The sequence below is a fragment of the Rhipicephalus microplus genome, chromosome 6 (genome assembly GCF_043290135.1).
Source record: "Rhipicephalus microplus isolate Deutch F79 chromosome 6, USDA_Rmic, whole genome shotgun sequence".
NCBI classification, from domain to species: Eukaryota; Metazoa; Arthropoda; class Arachnida; order Ixodida; family Ixodidae; genus Rhipicephalus; species Rhipicephalus microplus.
In genome coordinates this window covers 166,072,045-166,088,763 of record NC_134705.1, presented here as the reverse complement: position 1 = coordinate 166,088,763, position 16,719 = coordinate 166,072,045, and the positions used below count along the sequence as shown (strand labels likewise).

Sequence of the window (16,719 nt, the reverse complement as noted above, 5' to 3'; positions counted from 1 at the left end):
TTGAACGTCACTGCAGCGCGTCACCGTTTCCGTCAACGTACGCAGGCCCCAGGTGAGACTGCGGCTGATTACGTCACCGCGCTGAGAAGTCTTGTAGGAGCATGCAATTTCGGTGATCTAACGGACGACATGATACGCGACCAGCTCATAGAGAAAACCACAAGTGGATACTTACGTGAACGCCTTCTGCTGGAAGAGTCTCTCACGCTTTCTAAGGCTCTTACCATTGCCAAACAGCATGATCAAGCGACTAATGAAGCAAGAGAACTTGCACAAAATGACTTGCAAGTTCATCGTGTAAAAGATACTTCAAATCACAGAGAACGGCATTGTAGCACATGTACTTGCTATAACATGCACGGTCAAAGTCGCATATCTCCGAAAGAGCAAGTATGTTATCGTTGTGGTTCTACGGCACACCTTGCAAATAGCTCTCTGTGCAAGGCCAAAGCACATAGGTGTCGACAATGTGAGAAAATTGGCCATCTTGAAAAGGTGTGCAAGTCATTGCGGAAGTTTGAGAAGAATGTTCAGCATGTAGCGGAAGGTAACGATACAGCTGATCCAGACGACCATTTAAGTGTTTGTCAGATCTGGAGCCGTAAGAAGGGAATTTACGCAGCGTTGGAAATAGAAGGAATTTCTGTACCATTTTTGATCGATACAGGATCATCGGTTTCGATCCTGGCCGAAGAACTTTACCAACGCTATTTTTCTAAAGCGTATCCACTGAAGTCTACATCCGTCCAGCTTCTCGATTATTCAAAGGCAGCAATTCCTATACAAGGATGCTTCATTGCTACTGCCTCATTTCACGGCCGATGCACTTCTGTTCTACTATACGTTGTGCCTGGGGGAACGACCATTCTGGGATTAGACGGCATCGCTGCTCTGGATATGAAGATCCAAGGGTCACCGCTCAGGTGTCTTCTAATGACGCAAGAAACTCCGGTGCTACCTCCAGAATTACGTTCTGAGTTTGAGCACCTATTTGCAAAAGAGCTGGGAACTGTGAGAGGTTTCACTCACAAGGTCAGAGTTCGCGCGTCTGTACAACCGGTGGCCAGCAAACTGAGACGACTGCCACTTGTCATTCGCGAGCAAGTCTCGGCAGAAGTTCAGAAATTAGAAGCTCAGGGCATCATTGAGCGTGTCGACTCTTCTGAGTGGGTCTCCCCTATTGTCGTAGCCAGAAAAAAAGACGGCTCGATTCGCATGTGTGTTGACTTACGGGAGCCAAACAAAGCTGTGGTAGTAGACAGTTTTCCTTTGCCACAAACTGAGGAGCTCCTGAACAGCCTGGCTGGGGCACAGCGTTTCTCGAAGCTAGACTTAGCTTCTGCATATCACCAGTTACCGCTCAGTTTAGAGAGCCGTGACCTTACCACGTTCATCACTCACGATGGACTATTTCGCTTCAAGAGGGTTTGCTTCGGACTGGCGTCGGCGCCATCAGCGTTCCAGAAAATGATGCACATGATCTTGAAAGGGTGCAAATGTGTCCTATTTTACATTGATGACATCATCGTGTATGGGCGATCCCGAGAGGACCATTTGGGAAACTTGCGCGCTGTATTGCAACGTCTTTCTGATGCTGGCCTCCGGCTCAACAACAAGTGTGTCTTTGACGTGGCAGAGTTGACTTTTCTAGGTCACGTTGTGAGCGCCAAAGGATTATTTCCGTTGATGTCATCCATTGAGGCGATAACAAAGGCACCATCACCTACAAATATTAACGAACTCCGCTCGCTACTGGGGCTTGCAGGCTTCTATTCTAAGTTCATTCCTCATTTTTCGGATGTTGTCGAGCCAATGCGCGCCTTGCTACGAGGACAAGCCTCTTTCGTTTGGAGTGCGGCAGCACAGAGCAGTTTGGAGCGCCTGAAATCTCTGCTCACATCTTGCGAAGTGCTTCATCTTTTCGATCCTCACTTGCCTGTGTTCGTTACAACTGATGCTTCAGGATATGGATTAGGTGCAGTACTTCAGCAAGACAACGGGACCTCACTGCAAACTGTCGCATTCGCCTCCCGCACACTTCAACCGCATGAGCGGAAATACTCAGTCGGCGAACGTGAGGCCCTTGCCTGTGTTTGGGCTTGCGAACACTGGCACGTTTATCTATGGGGACGACCTTTCATCTTACGAACGGATCACGCAGCGCTGGTTACGCTTCTTTCGACGAAAGGCACCGGTCACCGACCATTAAGGATTGCGCGCTGGTCCTCACGGTTGCTCTGCTACAACTATGCCGTCGAATACAGGAAAGGTAGCGAAAACGTCGTGGCTGACGCTCTCTCCAGGCTACCCGTCCAGAGTTTAATCCGCGATGCACCAGAAGAGGAATTTATCTGTTTGTTGTCTCCCGTAGTTACCATGCCAGAACTTCAAGAAGCAAGTGCCAATGATCAGATTATCTGTGAAGTTAAGCACTTCACGACTACTTCTTGGCCTGACAAGAAATCACTGTCAAAAGAATTGCTACCTTACTTTTACGTGAAGGCTGAACTCTCTGTTGTAAGTGATATCCTATGCCGGGGTGACAGGATTGTCGTGCCTGCAACGTTGACACGCCGCCTTATGGATCTGGCCCACGAGTCACATCCAGGCATTAGTCGTACCAAAGCTCGCCTGAGAGAGTCCTATTGGTGGCCATGCATGGATAGTCACATTGAAGAACTGGTGCGCACATGCGTGATTTGCCAGTCTTGTGACAAGTCCGCACGTACCTTTCCAGCGCCACTGCAACCTGTTCCTCTTCCTGACGCGGCGTGGGAAAAAATTGCCATCGACATTGTGGGACCTTTCACGCAAGCTTCGGCCGACTGCCGTTTTGCGATTACTGTTATTGACTATTATAGCAAGTGGCCTGAAGTGGCGTTCGTGCGAGATGCGACCACGTCTACAGTGAAGAAGTTTTTACTTGAACTTTTTGCGCGAGAAGGCTACCCACGTAGTATTGTATCCGATCATGGACCACAGTTCTCTTCAGCAAGCTTTGACGAGTTTCTCACGGAGCGTGGAATAACGCACTACAACTCTTCCGTGTATTACCCACAAGCTAACGGCTTGGTGGAGAGATTCAATAGGGTGCTGAAGTCGTACATTCAACTAGCCCTGCTTGAACGTCGTGACGTACGAACAGCCATGCTTGATTACCTGCAAGTATATCGCTGTACGCCTCACGCGACTACTGGTGCGACACCCGCTGTTCTTCTTCATCGACGCCAACCTCGCACCAGACTTGACATATTGGGATTGCCCGACAGATGCTTCAGCACGGACCCGTCAAGGGCGATTGAACAGCTACGAGAGCATGTCAAAAAGAAGCAAATGATCTCGAAGAGCTACACCGATGAAAAACGTGGAGCCAAGGAACCCAGTTTCGTCGTTGGTGATTACGTGCGCGTTAAGACAACTGCAGCTCACGGTAAGCTGTCTTCACAATTTTCCGCGCCCAAGAGGATCATTGGAAAACGGGGACCGGCCTCGTACCTTTTGGACGATGGGCGTGTGTGGAACGCATCTAAGTTAATCGCAGTTCACTCCGGAGCGGTCAACAAAATGAAATCGGGCACCCCTGCTGTTATGAACTGGACACCTGCATTTAATCGGTCTTCTCATGCATTACAGCCTGAAACCGCTGCCCTTATGAACTGGTCCCCTGCATCTGATCGGTCATCTAGTGCGCCCCAATGGGACACATCAAGAGCGGATGGTCATGAAAGGGCAGACCCCGTATCATCTCCACCAGACGGCACGCAAGCTTTGACCAGTCCAGGATTTAATGCGCCTGCAAGGAAAAGCAAGCGTAAAAAGAAGACCCCAAAGAAATTGAAGGACTTCGTTAGGAAGTAGACAAAAACAGTTTTGTGTGTTTCTACCATTTATTTTTATTTTATTTTATTTTTTTTTTGCAAGAGGGGATATGTGGTATAAGGCGTCGCTACCGACTACAGCGCTGTGCGGTGGCACGCGCTCGGTGGCCGCCACGGGGAAGAAGGAAGAAGATGAAATAAACAAGATGTCTCCGTTTATGCTGTGCTATTCATTATGCACGATGTAACAATATGGTGATGCAGCTTCAGGAAGACGAGCCCCTGGGTAAGTAGTCGCAAGACACAAAAGAGGACACCTGCACCATGACTGTTCCTTCTTCAGCTCATCGCTGCATCGAAACCGACGAAAAGGAGCAGCGTTGCTCGGGCATGGAACGGCCGGTTAGAGCCACAACAGAGGAACAAGCAAGCAAGCAAGCAAGCAAACGCTATCTGTGGCTGCTCGAGTTACGACCACGACAGCGTTCCCTGGTACGACTCCGTCGACTACATCGGCGCCGCCAGCGACTTCTGGAGTATCCACTACGCACTGAAAACGACACGTCAGAGGTTCGATGCTTCCGTAACAGAAGGCCCCGAAGAAAAACGCCGCAGAGCTCAGCGAGGGCACTTGATGTTGCCCTTAGGAAATGGCCGGCCTATCCGACGATGCTTTTCTTTTTACAGACCTGTCTCCGACGACGTGGACTCTTCGGAATTGTAGATGGCAAGCAGGTGCTCGCTCGGCGTCATACGATTCCCTCGTCATGACTGCCAACGCGCCCATTACCAGCCCTACATGCAGCGAGACTCCTAGACTCATGGTGTGGCCTACATACAGCGAGACTCCTAGACTCATGGTGCGGCACCGAAGATCTCCGATCTCAGAGGCCACGCTACACAGGAGTCCAGCTTGCCCAACCGAAATCGACGCCGACGCGCGTCGATCTCGGTCATACCGTTGTCGCATAACGGGCGTCCATCGGCGCGCGGATGACGTCGGCTCTGACGTAGCAAACGAGACGGAAGTGTCGTCGTCGTCGTCGTCGTCCGAACACTGGGAGCGAGATTGGCACACCCGCGGTTCGCTTAATTGCAGCGATGACGATGGTACGGTGATGACGAACAACTTCCTGAGTCTTGTTTGCCTTGCGTTCAACAGCGGAGCTACTGGGCCTCGACACTTTTAAGAAGCTTCCACGTGCCGTCGTGTATGTCCTGTTCGCGTCGGTGGTGACACCCGTGAAAGTGTGAAACTAGCGATGCATCGCAGCGGGACATGGGTTTCTGTCGCTGCGATGCATCGCAGCGACAGAAATCCAGTGCCAAGGAGCACAAGTTGTTCAAGGCCGGAAAGGCAGCTTGAGTTCTCCGCGCAGATAATTCTTTTTTTGTTACATTATCTTGCTTTAGTACCTTTATTTTGGTTGCATATTTTATAAAGTTTTTTATGTTGAATAAATATTCTAATCGAAAACAACTTTTATTCGTCACTGTGGGCGGTACGGAGTTTGGAGCCTACTACACCACACCCCCTAAGTCGAGAACCTTACCAAATGGCTGAGACCTGTGCTCGTTGGAGAGAACGCTTGAAATGTTAAACCTATCGGTGCACAAAAGTTGGATGACCCGTATTTAACGGAAAAAAAATTTTCTAGTTATGTTACCAGCAGGCCTTGACTGAAGTGGTCTGCGATGATAGGCTTAAAAAACTTGTTACTGCATAGAAGTGTTGCCATTTGGGTTGTTGTAATGGTGAAGTGAAACAGTCAACTAGACCTATCTTCCTCTATGTTTCGTTGCAGATTCATTTCATCATGACCCTGAAGATAGAGGAGACAAGAAATATTTTTGTGAGCTTGACTGCTGTCGTGACGAGTTTTAATCCGGCTGAAGATAAAGTTGGCCACCATTCGACTTACATAGCCACTAGATCACCATGGCAAAACAAAAACGTTCCCTTCGAAGAACGTTCGTGGCGGCGAGTGGGTTGTCTGAAGTGTTATTCGTTAAAGAATTCCCACTCCAGCAATTACTTTTGACGCCTCCCCCCCCCCCCCCACTTAAAGAATAAAAGAGGTCAAAGGCTCGAAAATTTACGCAGTAGGTTCAGACAGCGCTATCTTTGAGATGCGATCGATACCAAGAACTGAGGCATGATAGAATGCAGTCTAGACAAGACCACATATGAGAATCTCATTTCAGGGCCTCGCATCGTCATTGTTTGTCTTTGTTCGCGCAGAGCGAGCGAACATGTCTGCGTAGTTTAGGCGCAACGCTGTGGAAGCCAGCCAGACTTCTTGAAATGAATGCGTTCGCAATAAGAGACAGCACGTTTTTTTTTTTCATATGAGACATGACTTCTTTTCCTCTTGGAGCTAAGTAATAAATTAAGGTGCTTGGTGTGTCGGGGATAAATACGCCCCGTTGTACGGCTGTCTATAATTAGTTATGATCAGATAGCGGCCCGCGGTGTCGCCGGCACTTCTTCGGATCGTTGAAGTTCTTCGTACCGTACTTAGCGTATCTTTCTTCTGATTTCTTGATGTTTTATGTGAAGCCTTTCCCGAAGCTGTGGGTTTGTGCTCGTCTAGCACGACTGTTTACAACGATGAAAGCCAGGAACGAGACGCGTGTAGTCACACATATTGCCGACCAAACTTCTTCCACAACGTTGCAGCCCAAGGAGAGTTTTTTTTTAACAAGCTATCTGGAGTGGAAATTATTGCCCAGGAATGAAGCAGTGCCTATGGCAAGATGGCGGCTGTGGCTGCCATCCCACTAGGAGCATTATAAACTATCAACGTTCAGCGATTTAAAATCAAACGTTTCTCTCGAACGCCAAACGAGTTTAATGTAGAAACTTTGTTGGGTCAATAAATGCTGCAAGTGTGTCTTATAGTGTTACTAGTTTTTGTTAGTAAGCCTCTGATTGGAGGCAAAGTTCATCGGACATTCAGTCACCTATACTCGTTTTTGCGTGTGATTTCGTCGGGAGCTATCTTTTGTTTTGAACTAACGTATCAAAGCCACTTGATCTCTAAGTGAGCACTACCCGAAAAGAGCGTGTTTTTGGCAACTTTGGAGGGCAACACCTGACATAACTTTTGCTGGCAAGGCATTGCGGGAGCCTCCATTCAGAATTTTTTTTTAAACTTCCTTGGTTCCACCTGATATAGAAAACAGAAATTGTATAGTAGTGGAGCTTACCTACTAAGCGATCCCTGTATATGGACACCTAAAATACTGCACAATGGACAGCCTGCCAGCCATTTCCAATCGCAGGCTGCATAACAAAGCTTTTACGAACGCACAACAAAATATAGTGAATAGATATTTAATACCACTAATCTTACGCAGCACGCGCAGAACGTGACTTCACAAATCCGTGGCAAGCCCACGTCGTTCTGTCGGCCATTCGAGTCGGTGGGCATCGAAAGAGAGACCGTCTGGGTCCATCTTCAGGATCCGGTGATGAAGCTTCAGCAAGACGAGTCCCTGGGAAAGCTGTTGGAAGACGCCTGCTTTATGACTTTTTCTGCTTCGGTACAGCGCTTCTCCGAAACCGACGAAGAGGATAAGCGCTGTTCAGGCACCGAACGGCCGTTTGACACATGCCCTCTCGCCGCCAAAACGTTGAGGAACCAGCCAATCAGCCAAACGTTCAACACTATCCGTGGTGGTTCGAACTCCGTGATCTGCTGCGGCGTCGCTGGTGACTTATGGAGCATTAACTATGCACTTGAAACGCTAGGTCGGTGTCGCAACGCTTTTGTAACCGAAGACACCGAAGAAGAACGTTGCAGAGCTCTGCGATGGCACTTCATGCTGTCCTTCGGGGCAGGCTGGCCTATCGGACGTCACTTTCCTTTCTATGGAGCATACACTCGACCACGGAGACTCTTCGTAATTGTAGAAGGCAAGCTAGTGTTAGCTCGGCGTCGTTCGATCCTCTTGTCGCGGCTGCCAACGCACCCATTGCCATTCCTACATTCAGCGAGACTCCGAGACTCCTGGTGGGGCATCGAAAGTCAGCGATCGCAGAAGGTCACGCTACCCAGGAATCGAGCTCGCTGTCCCGCCATCGACGTTGTCCTGCGTCGATGTTGTCGTAGCGTTGGTGCGACACGGGCGTCGATGGGCACGTAAATCGCCTCAGCCGGGACCTGGCGCATGAGACGGGAGAGTCGTCGTCGTCGCCGTCGTCGTCCGAACGCTGGAAGCAAGAGAGGGACACTGGTGGTTCTCTTCTCTGCTGCGATGAAGACGAGACGACGATGACGAGCAACTTCCGGGGTCTTGCTCGCCTTGCGTTGAACAGTGGAGCTGCTGTGCTTCGCGACCTCTAAGCTCCTTTGTGCAGTCGGCCATGTTCAGTTGGCGTCGGCAGTGATTGCCTTGGATTTCCGAGGCCAGCAATGCATTTCAGCGGGCCCAAACCGTGCTCAGAGTGCTAAGCGGCGGTCTTCAGAAGGCCGGTACAAAGGAGCACAAGTCGACCAAGACCGGGACTCCGGGTGTTGTTCTTTGCGGTGATCATCCTCTTTATTTTGTTAATATTTCGCTTTAGTATTCGTTTCCTAGGCTTCGTATTTTATGAAGTGTGTTAATTCCAATAAATGTGTGAATCCGAAACTCGTCGTCTTCGCAGTTTGCGGTATGAAGCTTCGCGGCTACTATACCGCACTATCAAGCTGTGAAACCTTCTCTCTCTGCAAGACCTGTACCGAGTGGCAAAACAACCTTTGACTTCAGGAGCCTGATGCGGAGGGCCCCATCTGCAAGGCTGTACTGGCCTGTGCCGTGAGCTGCAAGGGGTCTCCCGACATATGATATAAGTGGCGAGTTGCGACACCATAATTTGTGCAATCTATAAAAATTTGGATAGACCCCCTTTTAACCTACAGATGTGTATATCACCTTGCTCTTTAAGGGTCCAGTAACAGTTCTTTATGAATTAACCCCCTCAAAGGTATTTTAGAAGCCGTTGTCTACTTGTGAAGTTACAAACATTTGTCATACGCCGCGACTGCATACGCTAGTCCCATTGAAAGCGCTGGAAGCTGAGCAAGGATGGATCGAATGACCAAAGTAAATTGGCAGATCCCATGTACAGTGGGAATCGATATGCGAAGCACGAATGAGAAATGTTGATACGTCACTTTAAAATCAGCACAACGTTACGAGGTAGAGGTAAGTGATGCTGTACATGGCTTCCGTGTCCTGATTATTATGTTTTCATGTGGTGTTCACCTTCGTCATCTATTCACGTCACGTAATACCAAATTTAGTGTGTGGAGCTAGCCAAACGGCCGCGAGCACATTATGAGCGCGGTATGTTGTGATGGTCTTACCTGACACGCGTGTCAGAATTATCATGTTTGCACCAGTCATATATTTCGTCATCCATTGACGTCACGTAACACCAAATTTGGTATATGTGGAGCTAGCAAAACGGTGGCGAGCGCATCATGAAGGGCCCAATGTACACCAATGTAGCGCTTACGCGCGCGCACGCTGGGCACATCGACGCTACGTAAGCAAAACGCGAGCACTCTATAGCCCGACGCCAGGCGCGACCAGCGTCCGTGGACGCAACGCGACGGCAACCGGCGCGAAATGCGACATGCTGCGATTCGCGCCGATGCGTTACCCAGACAACACTGTGTTGCTCTCTTTTTGTGACGGAGGGACATCGGACACGCTGAAACGTGCATGCGTCAAAGCAACGCCGCCTAAATTTAGTCGGCGTTGGTCAAAGCAACGCAGCGCGCGCCTGAGAGTATATGGCTGGACTGGTGCCAAGCTTGGCAACGCTGGCGTGACGCGACGAAATGAACGCCGGTGAGCACGCGCATTGCGTCACGTCGAAATGTATTGGCGCCTTGACTGTGGCATGCAGTCATGTTGTTACATGACACGCATCTCATGATTATTATGCTTGCACTAGTCATATACCTTCGTCATCCATTGGCGTCACGTAATACAAAATTTGGCATATGTGAAGCTAGCGAAACGGCCGGGAGCGCATCATCAGTGTGGCATGTTGTTACATGACACGCGTGTCGTGATTATCATGTTTGGACTTCTCATTGGCCTATGTCGTTCATTCGCGTCGCGTAATACCATGTTTGGTACATGTGAAGCTATTGAAACGGCCGCGAGTGCATCATGAGCGTAGCACGTAGTCATGTTTTTACAAGGCACGCATCTCATGTTTATTATGCTTGCACCAGTCACATACTTACGTCATCCATTCACGTACTGTAATACCAAAATTGTTATACGTGACGCTAGCGAAACGGCCGCGGGCGCACCATGAGCGTGGCATGTAGTCATGTTGGTACATGAGACGCATGTCATGATTTTTATGTTAGGGTCTGTCGCTTGTGTTGGTCATGCAATTATGCCATACCATATCAGTTTTGCAACATGGCATGTGAACGAAACCACTGCAAGAGCTGCAGGACCATAAATTGTCAATGATGACATACATGTCATGATTTTGATTTTATGACTAGTCCGCCCCGCCGCGGTGGTCTAGTGGCTAAGGTACTCAGCTGCTGACCCGCAGGTCGCGGGTTCGAATCCCGGCTGCGGCGGCTGCATTTCCGATGGAGGCGGAAATGTTGTAGGCCCGTGTACTCAGATTTGGGTGCAGGTTAAAGAACCCCAGGTGGTCGAAATTTCCGGAGCCCTCCACTACGGCGTCTCTCATAATCATCAGTGGTTTTGGGACGTTAAACCCCACATATCAATCAATCGATTTTATGACTAGTCAAAGATGTTCTTCATACAGTCTTGTTCTACCATACCAAGTTTGGTATCGATGCTATTATCGAAACAGCCAGGAAAGTTAAACGTCATAGGCATAGAGATAGATAGATAGATAGATAGATAGATAGATAGATAGATAGATAGATAGATAGATAGATAGATAGATAGATAGATAGATAGATAGATAGATAGATAGATAGATAGATGCGCTCAAACTCGCCGAAGTTCGCTAAGAAATGCTTCGCATTTAAAATACAACACGCTAGCCTCGTGCCCTTGAGCACTTTGACAGCGAGAGCTGTCATGAGATGACAACTCGGTTCACACGCGGCGCAGTTGTCATCCGTCGTCGTCGCCGGTGTCCGTAACCACTTTGCTCGAAAAAAAACTGGTAATAAAAAGCGCAGTGGGGCTCGAACCGGGATCCTCTGTGTACCAGCCCTGTGCTCTATCACTGAGCCACACCGGCGCTTGGGACTTGTTTGCAACGGTGTTTGCGATTGAGGTAGCGATTCGCACAAAGCCTGATTAAAAGCTATCGCCTTCTGTTTTTAGAATAACATTATTTAGTGTTTAACGTAGCTCCAAAAACCACGATGCGAATGTTGAAAGGCGTAGTGGACGGTTCCTAACATTGGTACCATGTAGTTCAAGGGCCTCACACATCTCCGCCTCAATCAAAACGACTTCTACTCTTGAAGGTGCAGCTCAAGCGTCCTCCAAGTTTCTTTTTTCTGTAATGTACAAAACGTTTTACCCTTTCAAAATGTACAACTCCGCCCACTTTCTGAAGATAAAGGCTTCGTCGTCGATCGTCCGTCGTGCATCACGTGGAAAGAAAGATGAGGAAGCAACAACCTCGTGCAACGTGCACCGAGAACGGTGAAGAAGAATCTTGGCAGCCTGTGAAGGTCGATCTCTCCAAGTAGGGCTTCGTGGTACGGCAGCGTTCTGTCCTCAAACACTTCCCACCTCTGGAACGTGTCCGGGGCTCCGGAGGTCATCGAGACTGCGAAGGCGCCGCAGCTTGGTACAACGAGAGCGTTTACGGCGGAGGTAAGTATGAGGTATAGCCGTGGACCTTGTATCTGAGCGACGCGTCTATCGCGGACGCTACGCCGATACTGACGTTTAAGCATTCCCAGGATTTAGGAACGTGTACTTGGCGCCATCTCTCAGCGGCAGCAACGGTGTCCTGGCATTACTGAATGGTAAATAGGCGATAAAATTGTATGTTTTTATATAATTAAGCTAACTATTGAAAACGACTATAGCAGAGACATAGTGCAACAATCTGGCAAAACTTCAGTTCGTACTACACGATGTCTGGCTTCCCGAGACAATTGAACACCTCCCGTTGGAAATAGATGGGGCCCATTTGAAAATATTAAAACACTCTGGGAAGCTAGCGGTTTGTGGTGCGACACTGTAACATTACAGAATGTTTTATCAAGTCTGCTATGCAGAACCGGAGAGTCGTTTTCCAGAAGTATCTTTTCCCGTCAGGTATAATATTTTCGCCTATTTTTCATTTAATTACGGCATGCCGCCACTCTCACCGACAAGAGATAGCGCTACGTGCAAACGTCCCCAAATTCAGATCACGATTGAGCAAAGTTTCTGCCTAAGCCACGCGACCCCGCCCCACGGGTCTTTCCCGCGGTGCAGTAGCTACCCTTCACATGATCATCGGCTACGTTCGCACGCTTTCGCTCGCACATTTAACAAACGACGTGCGAGTAGAAGTTAACGATTTGTACTTTACAAGGGACCCAACGGCACCGCCGACGGCGACGGCTGAACGCATCGGGGCTGTTCGCATAATTGCGATTTCAATAAAACAGTTAGGCATTCGGCGCCTATTTCTGATCTTGAAGGGACCCTGCAACACTTACCGAGTTGTTATGAAATTTTCTTCCTATTAGTGCATGACGCTTCATGAAATCGCATGACGTAAAGGTTTTGAGAATTCCTCGAATACTAGATGAGTTTCGAGGAGTAGTTGCACGCTTTTAGCGCTCTCTTCTTTCGTGCCAGCTAGTTCGCTGGAAGCTGCGCAAGAAGGAGATGTCAATGGAGTCGGGTGACATGTGTGGGACAAAAAAAAAAAGGTTTAACAATAGCCTAATATCATTATTAATTCGGACGGAACAACATAAAAGCCATACAAGTACAAACCATTTACGATAGTTCGTGACTTTAGTGTAGAAATTATGAACCTTTTATTGGACTGAGCTTTGTCGTTGGTTCTTATTCACTATGGGGTTGCACGGGTTACACGTTGGCAAGGGGGTGCAAAATGGGCACTTGCCCCCTTCAAGCTACACTAGCGTTTTCCTCACCCCAGCTATACACCAGCGCTCAGCCATGATGCAACACCGTTTTTCACCACCCCAATTAAGGCTATGTCCTGCTGACATCCACGTAATGGGATAACATGATGAGTCCCTTCGTCAGTGCGCCTCATGACCTTGGGCACTTTAATGTTTTCGTGATCGCGAGCGCGCGCGTGCGCATGTGGAGGCACCCGGTGCGGCCGCGGTGACAACGTTGCTCGCGAAGCTCAAGTCAGCCAACCGCCGCGCACTTGTTTGTATGACGCAGTAATTTGTATATATGACGTCACTTGTAGAGGAGAGCTACTGATTCATAGCTGGTTTTGATAATTCAATCCAAATCCCAGTACGCGTGCTGCGCCATAGATAATGTTTTTGCTCCCGCGTTTCCGGGATCCTCGACGGCCCATCGAGAGCGTTTGCTGACCATGCTCAAAAAGTGTTGCAGGGACCCTTTGAACTGTCAAAACCTCGCCTGCGTGCCATTCAATTCTTCCTTAAAACACTGATTATTCGATGCTTCCAAGTAACGAGCGGCGGACTAGTTAGCATGCAGGGGGAAGTAGCACTCTTCAAAGGACAGTAACGTGCGCATAATCTTCAGGAAAGGAAACGTGTATGAGCAATGCAAGAGACAATTATTGTTCAGGGACAAGACGTGCCTCCAAGAAGTGCAAAGCTTCTCAAAAACACTCTCTTCACTCTGCACACGATGTTGAGACCCGTGCGAAGGTGGCTTGAACGTTGCGTTGGAGTATCTGCACAGATGTCACGGCCTAAGCCACTCGGAAGGAGAAATGCAAGTATGGCAAGCCGTTTATCTGCTTCTCCGTTAAACTTCAAACGTCAACAAACTGCCCCAGTTTTCCAGGTCTCTGTAAATCAAGTATAGGTGATCATAGGGCACTGATGCAGCCTTCATCGAGCCACCTGGCTTATTGCGTTATTGATTTACGGTTTTCGTCGTTTGAATTAACTACCCTTTATTCAATTTCATTGTTCAGTGCGCAGTGGCCGCACATTTTATTCATTATAAAACCGTTTGTGCTTAGCACAACCTCATAATTATGAGTGGCATGCAGCTTTGGTGACAGGCCTTTGAAATCGGGAAGCAGGGCAAATGAGGTCATGTGTGAGCGAACCTTTGGTTTTTCTCACAGAGAAAGACTTTGCATGTCTAGATAGCTGGTAAGCTTCGCGTTTAGTTTTATCGTTGTTTCACACGTTTCATGCTCTATATGTGGTGAGGGGCGTAAGTTGGACATGGCTCAGGTGGTCTTTTTACGCATGCGTTGCTGATTCTTGCGTTGAGGTGTGTGTCTGATTCTTCAATAAACATTCACAGTTAAGTTCAGCGCTTGTCCTGTGTGGTTGTTCTTCTCTGTCTTCGTGTGGCTTTCCGCTGACTTCGTCTTCCTGTTTCTCAAAGTACAGTACCAGGCCCGCAGGAGGCATGATGGGCTGTATGTTCAGTCTCGAGTATTGCCTGGTGCCTGAATGTTTCAAAGGTCACGTGACCATTTTTTTTGCGAACACAGGCGCAAACAGGTCGGGGTCATGCCTTCCTCCAAGAAGCAGAGCGGCAAGAAAGTCGACTGGAAGCAGACGACTCGAAAGGGGTGCAGCGTCCGCCTGTGGCTGGGCTACGCGGCACCCCTACTCCTGACGCCGGCGGCTGTCGTCAACAGCGACGTGAGTACACACCACCGCCCATGTTCCACGTCGATTTTGCCCTCAGCTGAGTGCAGAGCTTCGAACAAGCCGCACTGATTGGCGCGCACGAACTGCTCTCTGGTATGTCAAAGCCAATGTACTATTGGCGTCAAACGAGACTAAGGCACGTTGACATTTAATGCATGTTTAAGCTGCGCGACGTCAAATCGTTGGAAATATTGTAAACGCGCACGCAAGAAGAAGAGACTTCCGATGGTATCTCATTTTAGAAGGTAGAAGGTTTATAAACGGTAAAAAGTTGCAATCGCATTGATAATCTTAGTATACGAAAATGTTGCAAGAAAACGCTGAAAGACGTTTTTCTTGCGTGTTCGATTATAGCACTGACCCCCGGCTATCCACGTTGAACATACTTAAGAGTGACGTCGTGTAACAGTTTTTATCACGCGCTCATATACGCTTGGAGAGCAGTGCGGAAGTTTTCGATCACGTGTTATTGATGCTTGTTTGGTTCCCTACAGATGATGTGGTGCCTGTCGCTGTGTCTGCTCATAGTCACGTGGACCCTGCTGGGCACCGTGCCGGTGCCGCTCGCCTGGCTGCTTCCCTTCTTCGTTCTTCCCCTGGCGGGCGTCACCTCCATCTCGGACCTCTCCCACATGTTCATGAAGGTGAGTTGCGCCACGTGGCCAGGACGTGACCTCCTTGTTTAGGTGCAGCGAAAAGGCATCGTATTGTTAGCCGTACAGCTGAACTGAGCCAGATTTGAGAGGCTTCCACGCAATGAGGGATCGGTGAGAGGAGCGCATAGGGGAGAGAGAGAGAGCTAGCCATGGCCGAAAAGAGCCCACGACAAACTGTCTAGGCTATTGTGTGAAAACGCTGCTATATCGAGATTAGTGAGAGCCTAATAAGGAGCTACATAGGTTGAGTGGTAAACGGATGGTAAACGAAATAGCGGGTGAGGAGTGATGTAAGGTTTGCGAAAGCGAAACTGAGGAGGGGCGGGTGTAAATATCATCACAACCGGAAGTGAGGGTGAGGAGGAGGAAAATGATGGAGGCCGCCGCCAACTTCTGCTGTTTTCCCAGCAGTGCGTAGATGTCCCACTTTTTCGTTCTCTCGCACAAATCACCAGGACAGCCTGTTGATCCTGCTGCTCGGCATGAACGTTCTGGTGGCCGTGGGCGAGGAGACGGCGCTGTGCTCGCGAGTGGCGCTGTACGTGATCGAGGCGTTCGGTCTGCGCCTGCGCGGCATCCTGCTGGGCATCACGGGAGTCACCTTCCTGGCGGCGCAGCTGCTGATGGGCGGCTCCGCCACGCTGCTCATGTGCGCCGTCGTCGAGGCCACCATGTTCGAGCTGCAGCACGACATCATCGCGGCAACCATCGCGCACGGCAAGCGAAGAAACGTACGTTGCGCGTTGGTAACATAGCACGGGGGAGATATGTGCGTATGCCATGAACGATGGAACCATCGTTTACACACCGCACGGCGTTCCCACGACCATATAGTTGTTTTGGTTCATGAAACTCCGGTGGTTATTATATTCTTTAGTGATACGGCAGTATTGAAATAGAATACTCATCACTGCGGTTTCTGCAGTAAATGTTATGTGCTTGCCTAGTTCACCTCTACGCTGCGAGATGGCGCACCACCTATCTAGCCACCCACGTTTATGGCTGCTGTAATACCGTAATGTTGTATAATTATGCGAGTTTGCGCTTGAAGTGAAGATATCTTCCACTTTTTCTGCGAAAATTTCACCGACGATTACTATACTTACTGCCTGATGCAAATCCTGAGCGCAAGCTGTTTAGGTGTTTTGATTTGGCAATAAGTTGAGGTAAACAATTTGAGAGAGGCGTGCGCGTGTAGTTGCACGGTTTACGTTAAGAGCGCCGCGAGTAGCGTGACTCGCGCGGACTCTTTCGTGCAGCCCGTTTAGAGTGAGTGTATAGAACGACTTCTTCGCTAGCCTGGAGACCACAAAAGGCCGCATGTGGGTGCGTTCCACAGCAGCCGCCGCACATGGGGCTCCATTCACACAACGCTCTATTTCTGCCTATCAGGAGTCTCCGATACGCGGCCCACGAAACTCGTGACTTGCT

At 49.1% G+C, this 16,719-nt stretch overlaps 2 protein-coding genes across 2 annotated transcripts in view; both read left to right on the top strand.

The window, feature by feature from the left end:
* The first annotated feature begins 10,353 nt into the window (after positions 1-10,353).
* LOC142766074 (uncharacterized) lies at positions 10,354-15,318 on the top strand. Its single transcript, XM_075867907.1, has 3 exons — positions 10,354-11,651; positions 14,470-14,623; positions 15,127-15,318. The coding sequence occupies exons 2-3, from the start codon at positions 14,489-14,491 to the stop codon at positions 15,316-15,318; spliced, it is 327 nt and encodes a 108-aa protein (XP_075724022.1). The 5' UTR covers positions 10,354-11,651; positions 14,470-14,488.
* Positions 15,319-15,753: 435 nt separating this feature from the next.
* LOC119168346 (sodium-dependent dicarboxylate transporter SdcS) overlaps positions 15,754-16,719 on the top strand; it is a 37,282-nt gene continuing 36,316 nt past the window's right edge. The window contains exon 1 of the mRNA XM_075866951.1: positions 15,754-16,019. Coding sequence (XP_075723066.1) covers positions 15,771-16,019 — 249 coding nt within the window. The 5' untranslated portion in view covers positions 15,754-15,770. The remainder of the gene's footprint in view (positions 16,020-16,719) is intronic.

What these genes read in the sequence shown, in the direction of transcription:
- LOC142766074 (XM_075867907.1), top strand. Translation starts at nt 14,489, where the DNA reads ATGCCTTCCTCCAAGAAGCAGAGCGGCAAGAAAGTCGACTGGAAGCAG. An exon ending in CGGCTGTCGTCAACAGCGAC is followed by an intron (nt 14,624 to 15,126) that starts GTGAGTACACAC and finishes GGTTCCCTACAG; the next exon opens with ATGATGTGGTGCCTGTCGCT.